Here is a 22,665-nt window from a genome sequence, read left to right on the forward strand (position 1 = left end):
ACACGTGTGTGTATGTGTATATCTATCTATCTATCTATCTATCTATCTATCTATCTAATGATAGATACACAAGCACACACATACATGACAAAGCTGGTCAGTTTTTCTTTTTTATAATATTTCTATATGTATTTTATATTTATTCTTCTCTCCCCCCCCCCTTTTTTCTACAAGTGCCCATATATAGACGGGGCCAGGGTGCTTGGGGGGCAGTCGAAATAAATACGTAACATTAATAAATAATTCTTTGTAAATTTCTTTTCAGTCACAACAAAAACCTCTGAAGAAGACCTTTAGGGTCGAAACGCGTTAGCACATATTTATATATGCTATGTTTACAATTACCAAGCTGTATATTTACCTGTTGCGCACTGTAAAAAGTTATGGAATTGTAAATGCTTTTGTAATACCGCAACTCATATCTTAACGATACTCCCCATCCCCCCCCCTTCTATTTTGTATGTGCCTACTATTTTTTTTACACATTGCATTCTAATTCATCATTTTGAGCTGCCTAAAAACCCCACTAGGGAAAATTTCTCTGACGTCAGTGGGAGACCTTTCCCATCTCCCTGCTGGAAAACAAAGTGATAATGCTAATGTGCACGGAGTGATTAGGGTGCGCCCAGGCACCTCCGGCGCACCCCCTGCCTACACACACCTATGAGCATATGCATTTTACATTGACATACCTGACATAAGGTATAATACAGAACACAGGTCAACCTTCTGTAGCTTCAAATAGATAATCAGCAGTTCTCAAATGGTAATTGTCAATGATCATCTTTTTTATTAGTAACTGTACCACTGTTCAGATTCCACCAATGCCAAAAATCCATTGGTGTTTGCCCATATACGATGATTTCATAGGGGTGAATTCAATGCCCAGGACACATGTACTATGAATAAGAGTCCACACCACCGCCCAAAACTTGCACACAAATAAATGGAAGAGACGAAAGGAGATTTTTTTTTCACACATTTATTTTAAAAAAATATAAAAATCTTGTATAAACACAATAAAGCATTTAAAAAAGTATATATATATATATATATATATATATATATATATATATATATATATATATATATATTTTTTTTTTTTATTATTATTATTTTTAATATTGTTATATAACAATAATATATGAAGGTATGTGAGGAATGAGCTGCCACTGGCGAGGGAAAGGGAGGGCGCTGCCTGTCCTCTGCTTAGCAATTGGTTAGTCATCCTTCTAAATTAATAGCTAATAATAAATGTGTGGTCAATTACAATAAATAAATCCATTCAGGAGAACAGAAAAAAAAAAAAAAAATAATAATAATAATAATAATAATAAAAATAATAATAATAAATAAAAAAAATGTATTACAATAAATAAAAAAAATCCATTCAGAAAAATAGAAAAATAAAAATAATAATAAATAATAATAATAAATAATAATAATAATAATAATAATAATAATAATAATAAATAAATAAAAAAAATGTATTACAATAAATAAATAAATCCATTCAGGAGAACAGAAAAAAATTAATAAAACAAGAATGATAAATAATAATAATTAATAATAATAATAATAATAATAATAATAATAATAATAATAATAAATAAAAGTATTACAATAAATAAATAAATCCATTCAGGAGAACCGAAAAAATAAATAAATAAAGAATAATAAATAATAATAATAAATAATAATAATAATAATAATAATAATAATAATAATAATAATAAAAAAATAAAATAAATTAATTACAATAAATAAATAAATCCATTCAGGAGAAAAGAGAATTGTTATACAATTTAATTTAAAACTTTTATAAACACATATAAAGCATTTATAAAGTTTAACCTAAAAAAAAAAATATATATATATACATATATTAATGCACTGTATCTCTCTCTCTCACTCTCTCACTCTCTCTCTCTCTCTCTCTCTCTCTCTCGCTATATGAGGGGAGGGCACTGCCTGTTCTCTGCTCAGCGATTGGTTAAAAAGACACATATAAATCTGCGGCCAATTACAATAAATCTATTAATGAGACAGAGAAAATTAAGATTGAGAATAAAGTTTCAGGCATTTTGTTGGGCTCTACATTAAACAGAGACTATGATGTAAAGAGTGTGAATACAAAGATGATAATACAGATCCTTCTGATGCAGCAAAGGGAGTCTCATTCCATCAGCTGCATTCTCTGTAATGCAATGTAGATATACTAGAAGTGTGAGCCCCCCCCCACCCCCCTCTTATAGACATAGGTGTGCATTAGGGTTTGCACCTCTGGCCTCTTCCCCGCTCTCCATCCTAAAACAATGGGGGACCCAGGCAGCAGAAAGAGGGACAGGAGAGGTGTCATATATTGGTATCGATCCCCTGTATTTTCTTCCTCTGGCAGCTGAATGTCAGCGAGGGGGAGAGGAGGAGAAGCCTACTTTCAGCTGCAGCAGGAGGAAAATACAGATTGGTTCCACTAAATCCCCCCCCCCCCCCCCGTTGCAACCCCTGCCCAGGTTCTGGGGGTTGGCAATGAAGGATAGCGGTCACCTGCCCTCGGTCGTCAGGGAGCTCACAATTGACAGGTTGCCTTCCACAGGATAAGGGTGTGCCCAGGCACGCCCCTTGCGCACGCCTTTGCTTATAGACTTATAGAGCTGATAATGGATCAATGCCCCCAGAACCTAGCAGGACTGAAATGGGGGTGGGGAAGGGGCTGAGGGATATAGATACAGTTGGGGTTCTGCTGAATTTTTCAGGGTGACAATACTAGGAGATGACATTCCACCACTGAGACTTTCCCTGATTGTGGTATTGATATGGATTGTGACCGCCGGGTTCCTCCAATAAAGTGTACCTGTCTCCTGCCAGGACTCCTCTTCTGTTCTGCACACACTTTATAGTATGATAATAATATCCGCACCCTGACAGATAATTCCCTGAGATACTTCCGGAGGAGGAACCCTGCAACAGAACCAAATCATTTCATACATTAAAGTCAGTAGAAGAAAACAAATCAATGTAATCCGTCATATAAAAGAAGAGACTGAGCCGCTTACAATTATTGTCTGTCTATTTATATGTCTATTAATCTATCTATCTATCAATCATCGGTCTGTCTATCTATCTACTTATCTATCTATCATATCATCTATCATATATTATATTATCTATCTATCTATCTATCTATCTATCTATCTATCTATCTATCTATCTATCTATCTATCTATCTATCTCTCTCTCTTTCTATCTATATGTATGTATCCAATAATTCTAAAGGCAGTGCCCCTGTAAAATAACAAAACTGTTGAATCTATCTATCTATCTATCTATCTATCTATCTATCTATCTATCTATCTATCTCTCTCTTTCTATCTATCTATCTATCTATCTATCTATCTATCTATCTATCTATCTATCTATCTTTTTTTCTTTCTTTCTTTCTATCTATCTATATGTATGTATCCAATACTTCTGAAGGCAGTGCCCCCGTAAAATAACAAAACTGTTGAATCTATCTCTATCTATCTATCTATCTATCTATCTATCTATCTATCTATCTATCTATCTATCTATCTCTCTCTCTATTAATCTATCTCTATCTATCTATCTTTGTTTCTATCTATCTATCTATCTATCTATCTATCTCTCTATCTATCTCTATTAATCTATCTCTATCTCTCTCTCTCTCTCTCTCTCTCTCTCTCTCTATCTATCTATCTATCTTTGTTTCTATCTATCTATATGTATGTATCCAATACTTCTGAAGGCAGTGCCCCCGTAAAATAACAAAATCGTTGAATCTATCTATCTATCTATCTATCTATCTATCTATCTATCTATCTATCTATCTATCTATCTATCTATCTATCTATCTATCTTTCTCTCTATTTCTATCTATCTATCTATCTATCTATCTATCTATCTATCTATCTATCTATCTATCTATCTATCTTAATCTATTGATTTCTCTTATATCTATATGTTTATTATCTATAGATCTCTCTCATCTATCTATTGATCACTCTCTTATCTATCTATCTATGGAGCTCCCACTCTTATCTTTTGATCTCCCTCCTATCTATCTATCTATCTATCTATCTATCTATCTATCTATCTATCTATCTATCTATCTATCTATCTCTATATCAGTCTATTGATCTCTCTTGATCTATCTACCTTTCTTTATATCTATTATCTACAGATCTCTCTTCTATCTATCTATCTATCTATCTATCTATCTATCTATCTATCTATCTATCTATCTATCTATCTATCTATCCATCTATATGTATCCAATACTTCTGAAGGCAATGCCCCATAAAATAACAATGACTATATTAATATAAGCAGACAAACATATATCAGTGCCATAGGCGTGTGCACCGCAAAGCTCAAACATGCATGTGTGTTTGTATAAATAGCAGTAGGGCAATGGACAGTGTCAGTACAGCAGTAGATGATGTCAGTAGTTTATTTGTATTATTTAATTTTTTTTACAATTTTTTTTTTATTTTCATAATTTTTTACTATTTTCTTTTTTACAATTGTTTAGGAGCCCCATTGGGGGGCTTTGGTGAAATATCAGGGGGCTAAAAAGACCCCTGATGGCTTACTTCTGAGACAGAGAAAGGGACTGAGGACAGAGATTACCCCATCCCTTTCTCTGCAGACAGGCAGCAGGGGGAATCTGCGCAGCACAGGGTGATTAGGGTGTGCCTAGGCACACCTGACACACCCTGTGCGCACACCTATGATCAGTGCAACCTGTCACATAATAAAGGAAATTGAAGCGCTTGTGACATGAAATGGGAATAGAAATGAAGTGTTGATTTTTCCTCTCTGTTATGAAGACATCGGGCCTTCAAAATGAGAAGATCAAAGTAAAAATAACTTACATTTCATACAACACAGAACTGCTGGGACTTCCACCGAGAACTGAAATGTGTTTGGTGGGTAAAGGAGGGCTAAACCCCCTGAGAGAGTTCCCGGCTCTGCACACCTGCTGAGTCCATTATAAGGAATGCAGCAGAAGGAATGAGACTCTGAGGCAGGGATTAGACTCTGCCCGCCAGCCATGGGCGTCCGCTTAAATTTTTTCAGGGGGGGGGGGGGCGCTTTGGCAGCAGCAATACATTTTTTAACAGTCTTGTTGGGGGGCTTTGGTGAAATATCAGGGGACTAAACAGACCCCTGATAGCTCACTTTCGAAAAAAAGAAAGGGACTGAGTGTGAATTCTCCAGTTCCTTTCTCTGAGGCATAATAAACATAGTAAATTGGAACAAATATACTTTCTGTGTACCGAACTTTTCCTGATCCCCTCAATCTCTGTGACTGGTCCCCTGCAGCTTCTGTGAAAGTTGTGACAGGCTGTGGTGGCACTCCGTCATCCTCATTGTACCACACGGGGTTAATGTTCCTGTATGGTATGCAATGATGCTGAGGCTTTGGGTTGAGGAGGAGAGCAGCGCGGCTGGCTGCAACATGGAATCATAGAAGTACAAGTGGTAATTTCCCCAGCAGTGCAAGGGTGGACTTTTCCCTTTCCTGGAGGTGGGCTGTATTCTGTATGTCTCTTTATACTTATGGCAATGTCAGGAATATACCAGGACTTTTCAGGTTCTACATAGAAAGTATTCCACATTATTAAAAATATTAATTTTTTATAAGATGTGTGTGTGTGTGTGGAATGCATCCATGTTGAGCCTGAAAAGTGCAGTCCACTCTGACTTCCAGGGGGGGGGGGGGGGGGGAATTGACCCCCCTTGCCCTATGGAGCAGATGCCCATGCCGCCAGCATCCCTATCAAAATACACTGAAGTCAATTCTAGGTGGATTGGTTCTTTGAAAATATACCGATATAAATGAATTATTAATGATGATGCTGTAAGCCTTAAGATAAACTTCCACAGAGATTTACTAAAACTATCTATCTATCTATCTATCTATCTATCTATCTATCTATCTATCTATCTATCTATCTATCTATCTATCAATCTACGGATCAATTTTTTAATCTATCTATCTATATATATAATATATATATCTATATATCAGTCTATTGATCTCTCTTTTATCTATCTACCTCTCTTTCTATCTATTATCTAACGATCTCTCTTTTATTTATCTTTTATGTATTTTATTTATTGATTTCTCTCTCTTCCAATAATCTCTCTCTTATCTTCTATCTATTGATCTATTTATTTTCTATTACTCTATCTCTTATCGGTTATCAATTGATATTTCTTTCATCTATCTGTCTGTCTCATATCTATAGATCTTTTTTTTATCTATCTATCTTCTATGAATCTCTATCACTTTCAGTCTATCGATCTCTAATCTATCTATCTATCTATCTATCTATCTATCTATCTATCTATCTATCTATCTATCTATCTATCTATCTATCTATCTATCTATCCATCTATTTATCTATCTATCTAATATATCTACTGTATTTATCGGCCTATAACACGCACCCTAACTTTAAGATGGAAGTTTCAGGAAAAAAACTTTCCACAGCCCCCTGCGTATAACACGCAGGCACAGTTTACCCTCTATTTTCAGGGTAAAAAAGTGAGTGTTATACGCCAATAAATACAGTATTTATTATCTATCTATCTATTTATTATCTATCTAATCAATCTATTTATTATCTATCTATCTCATATCTATCTATCTATCTAATCTATATTTTTAGTATCTATCTATCTATCTATCTATCTATCTATCTATCTATCTGCTATTCTATTATCTATCTCTCTATCTATCTATCTATCTATCTATCTATCTATCTATCTATCTAATCTATATTTTTAGTATCTATCTATCTATCTATCTATCTATATTTTTAGTATCTATCTATCTATCTATCTATCTATCTATCTATCTATCTATCTATCTATCTATCTATCTATCTATCTATCTATCTATCTATCTAATCTATATTTTTAGTATCTATCTATCTATCTATCTATCTATCTATCTATCTATCTATCTATCTATCTATCTATCTATCTATCTATCTATCTATCCATCTCATATCTACCCATCTCATATCTATCTATATATTATCTATCTATCTATCTATCTATCTATCTATCTATCTATCTATTATATTTCTATCTATCTATCTATCTATCTATCTATCTATCTATCTATCTATCTATCTATCTATCTATCTAATCTATCTTTTTAGTATCTATCTATCTATCTATCTATCTATCTATCTATCTATCTATCTATCTATCTATCTATCTATCTATCTATCTATCTATCTATCTATCTATCTATCTACCTACCTATCTTGCCATCAATCTGTCTTTTTATCTATCCCTGTGGTAATTAGCACTCACTTAAGTCTGTTTCTGTATCTGTCGGGTAATGATTTTGGTTACCGTTGGAGTGTAAATTGTGAAGTCCTCATCTCTCTGCTCTCCAGTCTGAAGAAGCTCCAGTTACATCTCGGTCTCCCACAGTAATAATAACCAGCCATCAGATCTCATAGCGTTAATGATTTGTCCATATGGCGGTGTGTACACAAGCAGCCAATAATATCCCGCCGTGCCCCCATGGGCGGCAGATCACATCCTTGACACATTTTTACAGCTGGGGCCAAAATTTGATTCACCAAATATAGAGAGTGAATGTGCTGGGGCAGCAACTGCGTGTATATAAAAGTAGTTGAGATGCCAGGGGGCTCATCCTTCACTGCTCTGCATCTAGAGGTAAGAACGTGCCAGGGGGGCCGCCGTGCTACCCAGACCACCGACCTCCATCCCGGATTATGACAGGGCCTGGGGCCCCTTCCTGCCAGGCTCCACATTTTTATTTATTTTTTTAAAGAAATTACAATTGGCCAAATAATTGAGATGTAATTATTTCATATTTGACTACAAAAATTAAATTTTTTTTATTTTTTTTGCCAATGCTACCCAGTCCACCAACCTCCATCCCGGATTATGATAGAGCCGGTGGCCCCTTCCTGCCAGACTTTCTTTTTTATTTTACTTTTTCTTTTTTTTAAAGAAATTACAATTGGCCAAATAATTGAGATGTAATGATTTCATATTTGACTACAAAAATTAAATTTTTTATTTTTTTTTGCCAATGCTACCCAGTCCACCAACCTCCATCCCGGATTATGATAGAGCCTGGGGCCCCTTCCTGACAGACTTTCTTTTTTTTTTACTTTTTTGTCTTTTAAGAGATTACAATCGGCCGCCAAATAATTGAGATTTAATGGTTTCATATTTGACTATAAGATTTCAGCTTAGAAAGTAATAAAACACTTTTTTATTTGAAGATTCAACTTGCTACATAAATTGGAAACTTTTAGATTCCCAACCACAAACAGGCCTCTTTTTTTTTTTATCAATGAGAGCCAATAGGGATTCTGCACGGAGGATACGATTGGTGCAGACCTTGACAGTGTAGAAAATCACCAGTTGTCTGTTTCGCTCAATAATGACTCATCTGTCTGGCACGGACAAGGGGGAGTCAATGGGGGGGGGGGGCAATGGGTCAATGGGGGGGAGTCCTCCTGTAAGGACCTTTATTACTGTCAATATATAACCCATTTTGGAGCAGGAATAATCAAGAAAATCCACCTGATCCATTTATGCATCATTATTGGTTGGATTAAGACCCTTTATTTGCATCTTTATTTGCAATTTAACATTATCTGCAGAATTTTGCTTTTAATCACAATTTTTTTTTAGTTTTTTGGATGGCGTATGAGAAGATTATAATTGCACTGGCTGACAGTTTTTTTAAGAAACTTTTCTGTGCTCAGGATAGGAGGCCATACTATCATATGCCCAACTTTTACCTATAATAATGATATCTGTCCATATGTTATTCCTTTGTATCATGTTCTACCATTTATATCCTGTATTTAATACACTGTCTTTCTTCTTCACAGCTTCATTTCCCTTCCAGAGTCATCATTTTTTTTTACATCTTAAAGGCAAATTAGAGGTGAGAAGTCATCACAGTCCTTATCTATGTAACATTTAGGTTTAGAGGGTTTCTATGTAACATTTAGGTTTAGGTTTAAACTACCAAGCCAAGTAGTTTTCTATCATTGTACTTTATTTATAAAGAGATATTTTTGTTTTCTAACATTCCATTTTACTTCTTGTTGGAACTTTGTTGTAAAATAACCTATCTATCTTATCTGTAAACTCCCAGCTAAGCCTGGCATCCTACCATGGGAGGACGTGGACTATATTACACTTCCATCCCATGTTAAACCCTGCACCCCACTGTGGGAGGACATGTACTATATTACATGTTCAATGCCTTGTAGAACCTTGGCACCCCACCTTTGGAGGACATGAACTATATTATACGTTCCATGCCTTTTTAACCCAGACGACTCACCTTGGAAGGATGTGGCCTACATTGCATGTTCCATCTAAAGTTAAGACCTGGCACCCAGCTCTGGTAGGACATGGACTATATTACATGATCCTTCCCATGGTAAAACCTGGCACCCCATCGTGGCAGGACATGGACTATATTACATGATCCTTCCCATGGTAAAACCTGGCACCCCATCGTGGCAGGACATGGACTATATTACATGATCCTTCCCATGTTAAAACCTGGCACCCCACCGTGGGAGGACATGGACTATATAACATTTTCCATGCCTTGTTAAATCCTGGCACCCCACTGTTAAACCGGAATCACCCACCTAGGGAGGATGTGGCCTACATTACATGTTCCATCCCAAGTTAAACCCTTGCAACTCACCGTAGGGATACGTGGACTATATTACATGTTCCCTTCCTTGTTAAACCCTGGCACCGGTTCCTGGGAGGATGTGGACTATATTACATGATCCGTCCCATGTTAAACCATGGCACCCCACTCTGGGAGGACATGAACAGGGTGCCAGGTTAAAACCTGGCACCCTGCAATGGGATGACATGGACTATATTGCTTGATCCATCTCATGTTAAGCCCTAGCATCCCATTGTTGGAGGATGTGGACTATATTACTTGTTCCATCCCATGTTAAATCCTGGAACCCCACTGTGGGAGGATATAGACTATATTACATTAACCATCCCATGATAAACCCCGGCACCCTGCCATGGGAGGATATGGACAATTTTACACGTTCCATGCCTTGTTAAACCCTGGCACCCCACTGTTGGAAAACATGAACTATATTATATCACCCTGGCTGCCCACCTTGGGAGCATGTGGCCTTTATTGCATGTTCCATCCCAAGTTAAACCCTTGCAACTCTCCATTGGAGTACGTTTACTATATTACACGTTCCCTTCCTTGTTAAACTGTGGCGCCATTCCGTGGGAGGATGTGGACTATACTACATGATCCATCCCACGTTAAACCATGGCACCCCGCTCTGGGAGGACATGGACTATATTATATGATCCGTCCCATGTTAAAACCTGGCACCCGGCAATGGGAAGACATTGACTATATTACATTAACCATCCCATGTTAACCCCTGGCACCCCACCATGGAATGACATGGATTATATTGCTTGATCCATCTCATGGTAAACCTTGGCATTCCATCGTGGGAGGATGTGGACTATATTACTTGACTCATCCCTTGTTAAACCCTGGTACCCTGTTGTGGTAGGATGTAGACTATAATACATGATTCTTCCCATGTTAAATACTGGAACCCTGCTGTGGTAAGACGTGGACTATATTACATGTTCTACCACTTGTCTAGATTTTCACATCTGCATTAAACATACCAAATTAAAGATAATTTGTTTTTATATATCAAGGCATATAATAAATATTAATGTGTGTATGATTAATGCATAGTCTATTTATCAGATGTAGCTGAAACATACAGTATATTTATAGTATATCTAAAGACAAAATGCTTTTAGTAGTGTTGGTATGAAGGGCCTGGCCTTGGGGCGGCAGTGGGTGCAGGGGCGGCACTGCAGCTGACAGGAGAGGACACTTTCATTTCCCCCCTGTCATGTCACGGATGGTGAGAGGAAAGAAAACAGAGGGAAGAGGAGGTGAGATGGTTTTCAATGTAATTTTCAGCAGCAGCACCCCCCCCCCCCCCGCCAATGATCAATGTAATTTTTGGCAGCAACATCCCCCCCCAGTACTCAATGTAATTTTTGGCAGCAGTATCCCCCCTGCTTCCCAGTGTCCTGCCGAAAAAGTCCCCCGGCGGATAATGTCCCACCCTGTACTGCGCAGGTGGGGGCGGCATTGAAGGACCTGGCCTTGGGGCGGCAAAGGGAGTAAATCCGGGCCTGGGTAGAACCCCTTTTTTTTATCCCTCTGTAGCCCATTATGGGGATTTCCTTTAATTTCCTGTCCTATAGACATGAGAGGAAGTAAAAGGAAATCTCTCCAAAGTAAAAGTAAGACAGATGGGCCCAGACCCAGATTAGTTGTTCCCATTGGATGATTCCTCGTTATTCCGATGACAACTGTAAAATTGTGAGTTCTCTATCGTCTTTTGCCCCAGTGACAATGGTGACCCCCCAAGACAAATAGAGAGGGTTATTCTTTCTAGCAGAAACACAGACAGAGGTTAGGAGCAGACAAATTATGAGCAGAACCAATATACCGATCACAATATTATCTCTCATATAGCAAGAAATCAGTATTGCAGGGACATGTCTTATTTTTGTTGCTTTCGCAGATCTTAGGCTGCCAACCAGAGGAAGGTAGACAAGGCGGCAGATAATAACAAAGAGGCCACTGCTGTATAATTGTTCCACACCTTACAGACATGGTAGTTTTGACACATTGTAGACTGTTTAAATGCAATTTGATACCAGCTGGAATTCTCTTCTTAGTATAGTGACACTGAAAATTTTAAATAATACCAACATTTCAGAAAATGCTGATATTGATAAATTTTTCCATAGAAAACCAACAGCCATGGGTGATGGAGAGATGGCCACATTTGGGGTCGCAGCCCCTTTCCTCCGAAAATCTGAAAAGGAGAGGATTGAGGCCCAAAATCGGCCCTTTGATGCCAAAACCTCCTACTTTGTAATCGACCCAAAGGAGATGTACGTGAAAGGTGTTATCCAGTCCAGAGACGGGGCAAAAGTCACTGTAAAGAAACAAGACAATACCGTAAGTCGGAGAAAGCAAAATCTCATCTCCATTATAATACGTGTTTATAATAACTACACTCATCGGTGTTTAATATCTAAATACTTTTCTGTAGACTGTAACAGTAAAGGAAGATGAAGTTTTCCCCATGAACCCTCCAAAGTACGACAAGATTGAAGACATGGCCATGATGACTCACCTCAACGAGGCCGGTGTGCTGTATAACCTCAAAGAGCGTTATTCAGCCTGGATGATCTACGTAAGTCTCAAAACTCTCAAAACAAAATCTCAAACTACACGAAAAGACTATATACTGGGCCAAAAAGAGATATGGCGGCTCTGGTGGCCAGCAGACATGTGTTACAATATGTAGTGTTGAAAAAAAGATATCTGATTTTACCTACTTTCAGCTCTAGCTGATTCTGAGGCCTCGTACACACGACCGAGTTTCTCGGCAAAAACCAGCAAGAAACTTGCTGTTTTTTTTTTTTTTGCCGAGGAAACCGGTCGTGTGTACATTTTTTGACGAGAAAACTGTCGAGGAACTCGTCGAGCCAAAAAGAGAGCATGTTCTCTTTTTGCTCGACGGGAATGGAGAAAATTGGCTCGCCGAGTTCCTCGACAGCCTAACAAGGAACTCGACGAGCAAAACTATGTGTTTCGCCCGTTGAGTTCCTCAGTGGTGTGTACGAGGCCTGACACTTCGCACCTACAAGTAAAAAAAACATATTTTTTTTGCTAGAAAATTACTCAGAACCAACAAATATTATACACGTTTGTTTTTTGTTTTTTAGCAGATACCATAGAGAAAAAAATGGCAGTTGTTGCAACTTTTTATGTCACACATAACACTGTAAAGAATCTTTATTATCCTTTGCTAACCACGTCTAACACATTGCCTCCACCTGTCGTTTGTCACACAGACCTACTCCGGTCTCTTCTGTGTCACCGTCAACCCCTACAAGTGGCTGCCTGTGTACAACCCCGAAGTGGTTGCTGGATACAGAGGGAAGAAGCGTCAAGAGGCTCCACCCCACATCTTCTCCATCTCTGATAACGCCTATCAGTTCATGTTGACTGGTGAGTCACATCAAATATTGACTGATCGACACAAAAAGTTTTCTTCTGTCTGCTTCTGTCAACATCCAGTTCTGTCAATGAGTTGCATTCTTGTGGGCTTTTCAGCAAAGTCTTTATATAATCAGACATTTGATGGTTTCATTCGAACCTTGCTACACCCTAAAAATATGGCTAAAAATCACATATAACAGAGGTGTCAAACTCAATTTTATGGTGGGCCGCATCAGCATTATGATTGTCCTCAAAAGGGCCGGTTGCATCTGTAAGATTAGTTGTCCAGCGCAGCGCTTCACCTCCTCTTACATTAGATGTCAAGAGCCATCCTACCATCAGAAGTTGAGTCCCCCACTCTCCCTTACATCACAGTGTACCCCCCTTCTTTTATGCTGCTGCTGGGAAGAAGCTGGATGCATTGCTTGAAAGCAGAAAGTAGGGGTCCGGAGGAGGACCAGAGGAGGGCTGGAGCTCTCCTGCAGGAGAGGTGCAAGGGCCACATGAAATGGTCTGGAGGGCCAGATTCGGCCCCTGTGCCTTGTGTTTGACACCTGTGACATAGAAGTTAGCAAGCATAAACAAATGTGGGAGCCCCATTCGTTTTTAGGCCTTGGCTGAGCTGCATTCCTCTCCAGTGCCGTACGGTGCCTCTTAGAGATAGAAGGATAAACAAAGCTGTAGAGGATTATTATTATTTATTTTATACTGGAGACTAATACTAAGTATATTCTTCCCCTCACAGATCGTGATAACCAGTCCATCCTGATCACGTGAGTTCCCTTTCTTGTCTGCACCACTAATGACATCTGCATTACATGGTTATTGCGTCATTATTACAAATGGGAGTGAAGGGGGGGGGGGGGGGGAGAAATCCTCAGCCCAAATACTGTAGTGCATCCTCAGCCCATATACCATAGGACATATTCAGCCCATATACCATGGTGCATCCTCGGCCCATATACCTTAAGACATCGTTAGCACATATAACGTAGCATGTTCTCAGTCCATATAACATAGGACATCCTCAGCCTATATACCGTAGGATATCCTCAGCCCATATATCGTAGGACATTCTTAGCCCTTATACTGTAGCATGTCCTCAGCCCATATACCATAGGACATCCTCAGCCCATATACTGTAGTGCATCCTCAGCCTCTATACCATAGGACATCCTCAGCCCATATACCGTTATGCATCCTCAGCCCATATACCATGGTACATCCTCAGCCCATATACCGTAGGACATCTTTAGCCCATATAACATAGGACATCCTCAGCCTAAAAACCTTAGGACATCCTCAGCCCAGATACTGTAGGACATTCTTAGCCCATATACTGTAGCACGTCCTCAGCCCATATACCATAGGACATCCTCAGCCAATATACCGTAGAGCATCCTCATTTAATGACGGGTCCATTCCTAAAGAAATCTCACATCTGACAGGTCCTCTTAAAGATTAAGGTTCAGTGATTATTACATCTTGTGTCCCCCAGTGGAGAATCTGGTGCCGGGAAGACTGTCAACACGAAACGTGTCATCCAGTACTTTGCCACAATTGCAGCTATCGGAGACAAGAAGGCCAAAGAGGAGGCACAGGGAAAGATACATGTAAGTCACCAGTGGAAGGTCACGGTGAACCCAACAGCAGGAAGAAATCCTTACTTACACCTGTATGTTTCACTCCACCAATTCTAGGGAAATCTGGAGGATCAAATCATCCAGGCCAACCCTCTTCTGGAGGCCTTTGGCAATGCCAAGACGGTCAGGAATGACAACTCCTCCCGTTTTGTAAGTTGGACTAAATAACTTGACTGGGGTTTGGGTTGCGGTATCCTGACGTCTGTGTCCTTGTCTGTCCTATTTTAAAATGCATGTACAAAAACGTTATCGCTAACGCCTCTTGTTTGATGTACAGGGTAAATTCATCAGAATCCACTTCGGCACCACAGGAAAGCTGTCTTCTGCTGATATTGAAACATGTAAGTAACAATTCTTATAGGAGAACTAATGCAGAACTTCCCTTCTGCCCTTATGGTGCCACACAGGCTTGTTTCTATCAAAGCATAGCGCCCCCCTATACATCCTAATTATGGCTGGTGCAGGGTATTTCTATGCTAGATTAAGTTGTATTTCACCTCTCTGTGCAAAGTCGTAATATATATCACCTCTCTGTGCAAAGTCGTAATATACATCACCTCTCTGTACAAAGTCTAGTATACTCACTGACCTCAGCTTTGATGCCCCTGTCCATATGGTTGTGCCCAACCTACAGTGATGTCCACATGGTCATTCACTAGGTTCTCCTCCTAGAAAATACACATAGTGCTAACCACAGCCGATGGCTGGGTTGGTTTTAAAGCATAGTTCCACCCAAAAGTGGAACCTTCGCTTATTTGCTTCCTCCCCCCCTCCGGTGCCACATTTGGCACCTTTCAGGGGAGAGGAGGGAACGGGAACTTGGTTACGTCCCTCGAAAGTTCGCCCCTTCCTTCCTCTGCTGCTGGGTCAATTGGGAAACGCATTGTGCTTCACACATTCGCAGTAAAGAACCAGCCATGAAGCTGAAAGGCTTAACTGCCGGTTTCCCGGTTAGTGGAGATGGGCACGGTAGCAGCACCCAACAGCCGCTTCGAAAATCGGCTGGGGTGCCAACATCGCGGGCTCCCTGGACAGATAGGTGTCCATATATTAAAAGTCAGCAGCTATATTATTTGTAGCTGCTGAATTAAATGTTTTTTTTCCCCAAATACATTTTTTTCCCCCACAAATAGAGCTTTCTTTTGGTGGTATATTTTTTTATTTTTTTTTGCGCTATAAACAAAAAACGAGCGACAAATTTGAAAAAAAAAAACACAATATTTTTTACTTTTTGCTATAATAAATATCCCAATTTACCACAATTTTTTTTGCTCAGTTTAGGCCGATACGTATTCTTATACATATTTTTGGTAATAAGCGTTTATTGATTGGTTTGTGCAAAAGTTATAACGTCTACAAAATAGGGGATAGTTTTATGGCATTTTTATTATTATTTTTTTTTTTACTAAGAATGGCGGCGATCAGTGATTTTTATCGTGACTGCAACATTATGGCAGACACATCGGATGCTTTTGACCCCATTATCATTTTTACAGCGATCAGTGCTATAAAAATGCACTGATTATTGTAAAAATGACACTGGCAGTGAAGGGGTTTACCTGTAGGGGGCGCTGAAGGGGTTAAGTGTGTCCTAGGAAGTGATTCTAACTGTTAGGGGGCGTGGCTACGAGTGACACATCACTGATCGCTGCTCCTGATGAGAGGGAGCGTCCGATCAGTGACATGTCACTAGGAAGAACGGGGAGATGTTGTGTTTACACTGACATCTCCCCGTTCTTCAGCTCCGTGACACGATTGCGGAACACCGGCGGACATCGAGTCCTCGGGTCCCGCGGGCACGGTCACGGAGCTGCCGACCACACAGCTGCAAATTAAAATGGATGTACCTGTACTTCCATTTGCCTGCCTGTGCCATTCTGTCTACGTAAATCTGTGTGCGGCGGTCCTTAAGCGGTTAATTCTCTACCATTGTTACTTTAATATGTCTGATTGACTGCCTCAAAAATTTAAAAATGCCGCCAGCATTTTTGTTATAAATTATCGCTTATCCTAGATCTTCTGGAAAAATCAAGAGTAACATTCCAGTTGTCTGCTGAGAGGAGCTACCACATCTTCTACCAGATCATGTCCAACAAGAGGCCAGAACTGATTGGTAAGTGATGCCAAAGAAGATGTTTTTATTAATCTCTTTGTGTAAAAACATTAGTACAGGTACTTACTGTATATAGCGCAGACAATGTTTATGCAGTGCTTTACATATACAGTATATTGTACATTCACATCAGTCCCTGCCCTCATGGAGCTTACAAGCTAAGGTCCCTAAGGCCGGGTTTCACACCGGTTACGACAAACGCTCCGACATTGGGAGCTCATGTGGCATGATGTGTGAAAATCAATGTTTCCCTATGGGAGCCGTCTTAACTGGTCCGACACAAGTCGGTCCGGCTTTGAAAATGTCCCCTGCACTACTTTGGTCTGCCCATTGAATATCACTAAAGTCGGATCAAAGTCGGATCGCCGTCTTAACTGACCGGACTTTGGCATGTGATTTGTGCTCTGAGGATCTTAAAGGAACTCCATGCCAAATAAAAAAACAAAAAATGGCATGGGTTCCTCTCCAAGAGCATACCAGGCTCTTTAGTCTGATATGAATTATGAGGGGAACCCCCATGCCAAAAAAATGGCATTGGGGTCCCCCCAAAATCCATACCAGACCCTTATCCGAGCACACAGCCCAGCAGGTCAGGAAAGGGGATGGGGACGAGCGAGCGCCCCCCTCCTGAACCATACCAGGCCGCTTGCTCTCAACATGGGGTGTAGGTGCTTTGGGGCAAAGCAACTTGTCCCCATGTTGATGAGGACAAGGGCCTCTTCCCGACAACCCTGGCAGTTGGTTGTTGGGGTCTGCGGGTGGGGGGCTTATCTAAAAACTTAGATCACCTGGGGCTCCTGTGGGGGGGGGGGGAGGATTGATCCCTTGGTTCTACTATGTTCTACTATGAAGTCTCACTCCTGCTGCTACTTTTTTCCATAACACAAATATCCACCAGCTCCAAGAAAATGTGTAATACAACCCAAAGTGGAATGTGCATTTTGGAAGGACTGGTCTTATGAAAACGCTTAAAGTGACAGATCAGATCTCGAATGGGTGGGGGGGGGGGGGTGTTTGGTTCTAGTAGTAAAAATATTGTTAATTAATAGTTTTTACATGTAAGAAAGAGATGGAGATGTAAGGTATATGGAGGATATATACAAATAAGCAGCAGGAACAGTTGCCAAGGAATAGAAAATTGTCACTGAACTGGTGACTTGTGATCTGGGATATAAACGTTGAAACCTTAAGATGGACATGAAAAGAAAGAAAGAAACCGTGCTTTCTCAAGGCTGGTTATTAGTTAAAATGACTGTAATGTCTGCAACATGCTTCCCTTCCTTCTTCTAGACATGCTTCTGATTACCACCAACCCCTATGACTTCCACTTTGTCAGCCAAGGTGAGATCACCGTGGCCAGCATAGATGACCAAGAAGAATTAATGGCCACCGATGTAAGTGGACTCACTCTCTGGAACATTATACTTTTAACCATCGCTTTTTTTCAGCGGGAACGCGGGGGAACACAGTTCCAGCACCTCCAGCACAGAATGTATGTCCCGACAAAGGGGGCTGGAGTGTGCTGGAGAGTCTATTGATGCTGACTGCTGGGAATCTATTGTAGCTGGGGGGTTCTTGTTGCTGGGTGGATCTACTGTTGCTGGTGAGCAGTGGCGGGGCGTCCATAGAGGGCGCAGGAGCGCCGCCCCCTCTCTCCTGCACTGCTCTATCACCAATATCACCATCTATTTAGGTGTCCAGCCCCTTGTCGGGCACCAGGCATCTGAATTACAGCGGCAGGGGTGTTTTTGGAAGCGCCTGATTAGAGCCGTGGGCTCTAATAGGTGTCCTGATTAGAGCCATGGCTCTAATAGGCTTCCAAATTGGTAAACAGCGGGCGCAATGCTGTGCGTTCACTGTTTACACAGTGTTGTGTTAGGGAATCACTTACCTAACACTGAACCGCCTCTCAGCCAACCAGGTGTTCGGGTCTGGTTACTCTGTCACCTGATTGGCTGAAGCGACAGGCACTGTGATTGGATGCCTATCAGCCGCCCAATCATAGCAGAGACAGGAAGAGGACAAGAGAAGACACGGAGGACTCGGAGCGTGGAGGACAGCGCCGAGACAGGTAAGCGCCGGGCGGGGGGCACACTGGCAGCATTTGATGGGGCACAGTAGTGGCAATTGATGGGCACACTGGCGGCAATTGATGGGCACACTGGCGGCAATTGATGGGGCACACTGGCAGTAATTGATGGGGCACACTGGCAGCAATTGATGGGGAACACTGGCAGCAATTGATGGGCACACTGGCAGCAATTGATGGGGCACACCGGCAGCAATTGATGGGCACACTGGTGGCAATTGATGGGGCACACTGGTGGCAATTGATGGGGCACACTGGCAGTAATTGATGGGGCACACTGGCAGCAATTGATGGGGAACACTGGCAGCAATTGATGGGCACACTGGCAGCAATTTTGTTGCTCACAGTAGTAGCAATTGATGGGCACAGTGGCGGCAATCGATGGGCACAGTAGCTGCGTTTGATGGCACATTGGCAGCAATTTATGGGTACAGTGGCTGCGTTTGATGGGCACAGTGGCTGCGCTTGTTGTTTTTTTTTTTCAGTTTGTTTGCGACCCCCCCAGATTTTTTTGGGGCACCAGCTGCCACTGCTTGTGAGGGATCTTTTGTTGCTCTGGAGAGGATGCTGTTGGAGGAGATCCACTGTTGAGGGGGAGGGTCTATTGATTCTGGCGGCTGGCAAATCAATTGTTGCCAGCAGGGGTCTGTTATTACTGTGGCAGATCTATTGTTGCTGGGGGTGCATTTTGTCCCTGTGGGAGGGTCTCTTGCTGGGAAGGACCTGTTGTTGCTGGGTGATCTTATGATGCTGGGGTCGGGAGTCTATTATCATTAACCAAATCCATACAAATTACTTAACACCGCAAACTATACTTGGCTCTGTATTCTCTAAAAGGTGCTCAGAGGTAGGTCAGGGTAGTACCCTTACCTATTCTCTGAGAAAGATGCCCTTATTATAACATATCAATTTACCTAATGCAGTGCATATAATACATATATTAATGTGTTACAGTGTGGTACAGGGAGACGTTAAATCTGATGACTTTTTGTTTAACAGAGTGCCATTGACATCCTGGGCTTCAACCCAGAGGAGAAGATCGGAATTTACAAAATGACCGGCGCTGTGATGCACTACGGTAACATGAAGTTCAAGCAGAAGCAAAGAGAGGAGCAGGCTGAGCCCGACGGCACAGAAGGTGAGGCAGATTTGGCCCTGATTACTTGTTATTCTTCTTCCTGTTATCATGAGGCCCATACACACGATCGGACTTTGTTGGCCAGATTCAGAGAGCTTTACGCCGGCGTATCAGTAGATACGCCGTTGTAACTCTGAATCTGCGCCGTCGTATCTTTAAGTGTATTCTCAAAATGAGATACACTTAAATCTAGCTAAGATACGACGGCTTGCGCCGTCGTATCTTAGCTTTCTATTTAGGCCGGCCGCTAGGGGCGTGAACGCTGATTTACGCCTAGAATGCGTAAATCAGCGAGATACGCCTATTCACGAACGTACGCTTGCCCGTCGCAGTAAAGTTACGCCGTTTACGTAAGGCGTTTTCAGGCGTAAAGTTAGTCCGACAAATAGCTGGCCTAGCCAATGTTAAGTATGGACGTCGTTCCCGCATCGAATTTTGAAATTTTTACGTTGTTTGCGTAAGTCGTCCGTGAATGGGGCTGGACGTAATTTACGTTCACGTCGAAACCAATAAGTCCTTGCGGCGTAATTTGGAGCATGCGCACTGGGATACGTCCACGGACGGCGCATGCGCCGTTCGTTCAAAACGTCATTTTCGTGGGGTCATGGTTTATTTACATAAAACACGTCCACCTCAACACAATTTGAATTAGGCGCGCTTACGCCGGCCCATATACGCTACGCCGCCGTAACTTAGGACGCAAGTGCTTTGTGAACACAGCACTTGCGTCTCTGACTTACAGCGGCGTAGCGTAAATGCGATACACTACGCCTGCACAAAGTTAAGCCAGTCTTTCTGAATCTGGCTATTTGACAACAAATGTCCAACGGACCTGTTTGATCGGACAATCTGACAGTGTGTACACTCCATCGGACAAATGCTCACTGTGAGAACAGACAAACTTTCCGGCAACAAATGCCCAACGTCGGCTAATCCGATCGCGTGTGCACAAGTCCATCGGACTAAATTCCAAAGTACAAACACGCATGCTCAGAACCAATGCTAAAGATCAGACAACAATAGCAGAAGTTACCCAAAGGGTGGCGGTAAAGAGCAGAGAAACCACATAGTACGTCTGTTACGTCACTACGTTCGTATTTGTTGGCTGAAAAAGTCCTGCCGTGTGTATGCATACCAAGTTCACAGACAACGCCCTTCGGACCAAAATCCACGGAAAAGTCTGATCGTGTATACGAGGCTATAGATTCTTCTGCTCTAAAAGCCAAAAGTACAGACATTTACGTAATTGCTGTTTCACAGTGGCTGACAAGGCTTCCTACCTGATGGGCCTGAATTCAGCTGATCTTCTGAAGGCTCTGTGCTACCCCAGGGTCAAAGTTGGGAACGAATTTGTCACCAAAGGTCAAACTGTCCAGCAGGTATATATACCTTTTTCTAAAAAAAAAATGTTATTCATAGGACACAGTTTAAAGCATATAAACTTGCAACTTTTTTTTTTTCAAGGTATACAACAATGTCGGTGCCCTGGGCAAGTCCGTCTATGAGAAGATGTTCTTTTGGATGGTCCTCCGTATCAACCAGCAGCTGGACACCAAGCAGCCAAGGCAGCACTTTATTGGCGTCTTGGATATTGCCGGCTTTGAGATCTTTGATGTGAGTTTCATGACTTAATACATGAATGTCTTGCCATTGTTAGAAAAGGGGGATCTGATAAATAAAACTAATATAGGTGTGCCACATCCCAAGAAAAGTACCAGAATGGAGGAAACCCCTAGGGTGGGACTTTAACCACTTAAGCATACCACCCAACAAGCACGGATTCTCCCGCACTGACTGCATATTCCCGCAGTCCCGCAAAAGGGTTAAATTTCCCGCACTGAGAGGATCCGAGCTCCCCCCCCTTTGCTCAGTACTGTAGGAGGAGGCGGGCGGAGCTGAATGGGCAGTACTGCTGGAGGAGGCGGGTAGAGCTGAATGGCAGCCTATAGGAGGAGGCGGGCAGAGCTGAATGGCAGCTGTGCGATAGGAGGAGGCGGGCGGAGCTGAACGACAGCCGTACTATTGGAGGAGGCGGGCGGTGCTGAATGTACTGCGGCGCGTCGATGACTGCTGAGGGAGGAGACATTCTGTGCAAAGGTGAGAGGCATCCACTTTCGCCCCCCCCGACCCCCGCTCAACAACCCCGACCCCCCCCGCTCAACAACTCCGATTCCCCCCCCCGCTCAAAAACTGTCCCGCACTTTTTAAATGTTGGGAGGTATGCCAACGTTCGGCTTCTTTCGGCTACTCGTGACGCGATGTATGCGACCGTCGGAAGCCTGTCGGAAGCCTGTCAATCAAATAGGAATGCCCAGTCCCGAAGATCATACCCGGAAGCGGCGGAGAAGATCGCTCTCTAAAACGGTAAGTACTGCTTCGATTAAAAAAAAAAACACCCGATTCCCCTTTACAAAATGAGCCTCGATCTAATGTTAAAAATTGTTTTTCGGGTGAACTCCCGCTTTAACCTGCATAGTGGTCCTGGTCTTAAGTGGTTAAGAGCACTGGTAGTGCTCTTAAAGTCCC

General features: G+C 41.6%; 1 protein-coding gene and 1 long non-coding RNA gene across 2 annotated transcripts in view; one reads left to right on the forward strand and one right to left on the reverse strand.

Annotated features, from left to right (window-relative positions):
- Window positions 1-2,948: 2,948 nt before the first annotated feature.
- LOC120918958 lies at window positions 2,949-22,249 on the reverse strand. Its single transcript, XR_005744489.1, has 3 exons — window positions 22,191-22,249; window positions 21,213-21,214; window positions 2,949-2,961 (listed from the first exon to the last, which is right to left on the reverse strand). It is a non-coding gene; the product is annotated as an uncharacterized LOC120918958 (long non-coding RNA).
- Window positions 7,704-22,665, forward strand: part of LOC120918957 (myosin-1B-like) — a 43,879-nt gene continuing 28,917 nt past the window's right edge. Inside the window, exons 1-14 of the mRNA XM_040330875.1 lie at window positions 7,704-7,725; window positions 8,922-8,977; window positions 11,893-12,106; window positions 12,201-12,344; window positions 13,009-13,165; window positions 13,902-13,929; window positions 14,655-14,769; window positions 14,857-14,949; window positions 15,077-15,140; window positions 16,814-16,912; window positions 18,203-18,306; window positions 20,001-20,139; window positions 21,400-21,518; window positions 21,604-21,753. Coding sequence (XP_040186809.1) covers window positions 11,906-12,106; window positions 12,201-12,344; window positions 13,009-13,165; window positions 13,902-13,929; window positions 14,655-14,769; window positions 14,857-14,949; window positions 15,077-15,140; window positions 16,814-16,912; window positions 18,203-18,306; window positions 20,001-20,139; window positions 21,400-21,518; window positions 21,604-21,753 — 1,413 coding nt within the window. The 5' untranslated portion in view covers window positions 7,704-7,725; window positions 8,922-8,977; window positions 11,893-11,905. The remainder of the gene's footprint in view (window positions 7,726-8,921; window positions 8,978-11,892; window positions 12,107-12,200; window positions 12,345-13,008; window positions 13,166-13,901; window positions 13,930-14,654; window positions 14,770-14,856; window positions 14,950-15,076; window positions 15,141-16,813; window positions 16,913-18,202; window positions 18,307-20,000; window positions 20,140-21,399; window positions 21,519-21,603; window positions 21,754-22,665) is intronic.

Source organism: Rana temporaria, chromosome 12 (genome assembly GCF_905171775.1).
Source record: "Rana temporaria chromosome 12, aRanTem1.1, whole genome shotgun sequence".
Lineage (NCBI taxonomy): Eukaryota > Metazoa > Chordata > Amphibia > Anura > Ranidae > Rana > Rana temporaria.